Genomic DNA, 1,280 nt, shown 5'->3' with positions numbered 1-1,280 from the left:
TCTATTATTCTTTAGTTTTGTCAACGGGTGGTGGTTATGCAGGGCCACGAAAGTCTTCAGATCGTTGTATAACCATTAGGCGTCTTTAGAAAATACCGATAACGAACCGTCTCCGACACTTCATCCACCCTCATACGAGGAAGTGATGGCCGGACTCGAACTTGTTTAAATAAACGAATAAAAAAAAAACAACAACAATTGTACGCTCTCTTTTTTCGTCTCTGTTTTTGTATAAAAGAAAAAAAAACACACACACACAGACACAGGCACGCACGATTTATAGGTCATTTCATGTAAAATCTTTATTTATTTTTTCAACATGGTGATTGTGCACAACAGTCCAATAATTCCCAAACCGACAATCATCGGTTTCGATACGGGCATCGGTGTTGGAGAAAAGAAATCAACGAATCCGTCCCATCCATCGTGACGCATAATCCAATCTTTCAGATACCGATCGACGAAACGTACGGTCCAGCAAGGTACGTTGGCATTGCCCTGCTCGCCCATCTTTCCGCAGAATGTCAACAGGGTGGCGATTCTACCCCACGTAACGAACATGTTGTTGTTGTCTTCGTCGTCATTCACGAAAACTTGTTTTGCAATGTATTCGAATTGTTCGAAAGTTTCTATTTTCAAATTATCGCAAATAACTTTGAAGAATTCCATATTATTTTCCTCGATCTCGGTACATATTCTTCCCATCGTCGCAGTAACATCACACGATGCAGATTTGAATCGAAGAGGAAGAGGAGGAGGAGGAGGAGAAGCAACAACAGCAGCACATCTGCCGTCAAAATAATCTCGTACGTGCTCGCGGGTGTTGTTCATCACAGACGGTAAATCTTCCATCGTGATCTCCATCATTAATGTAGTGTCGACTTACAAAATGTGAAGGCACTATATACACACGCGAACGCACACACGATGGTTCGGCGTAGACCAGCTGTGTCGAAGACGGTAATCGTGGTAAGCATCGCGACCGTCATCGTAGTTACGTTAGCTATTGTGGTATCCGTTGTAATATGGACGCCAGATTCGAACCTGACAGCGGTAAACGTAACGAAGGCAATAACTTCGTCTCCCACGACCACCACCTCAGGGTGATATTGGTAATAGTGTTGATTGCCTGTTGTTTCGCGGTGCTGGCCACGTTCGTCTTCGGATGGAGAGTCGAATGCGACGATAGTCGTTGCGGTGTCAAAGGTTCTTTGGAATCCGACGGCAAGTCCAAATACTGCGTGTGCCTCGAAGGATTCACGGGACCGGTGTGCGAGCAG

The 1,280-nt window shown here is 44.8% G+C and overlaps 1 protein-coding gene across 1 annotated transcript; it reads right to left on the bottom strand.

The window, feature by feature from the left end:
- Window positions 1-306: 306 nt before the first annotated feature.
- Window positions 307-852, bottom strand: LOC117123799 (anti-apoptotic protein NR13-like). The gene has a single exon (XM_033269823.1). The coding sequence runs from the start codon at window positions 850-852 to the stop codon at window positions 307-309; it is 546 nt and encodes a 181-aa protein (XP_033125714.1).
- Between the last annotated feature and the right edge of the window lie 428 nt (window positions 853-1,280).

This window comes from Anneissia japonica, unplaced genomic scaffold (assembly GCF_011630105.1).
Source record: "Anneissia japonica isolate Jap-2015-1 unplaced genomic scaffold, ASM1163010v1 scaffold9887_len12379_cov96, whole genome shotgun sequence".
Taxonomy (NCBI): Eukaryota; Metazoa; Echinodermata; class Crinoidea; order Comatulida; family Comatulidae; genus Anneissia; species Anneissia japonica.
This window is presented reverse-complemented; position numbering and strand designations above follow the sequence as displayed.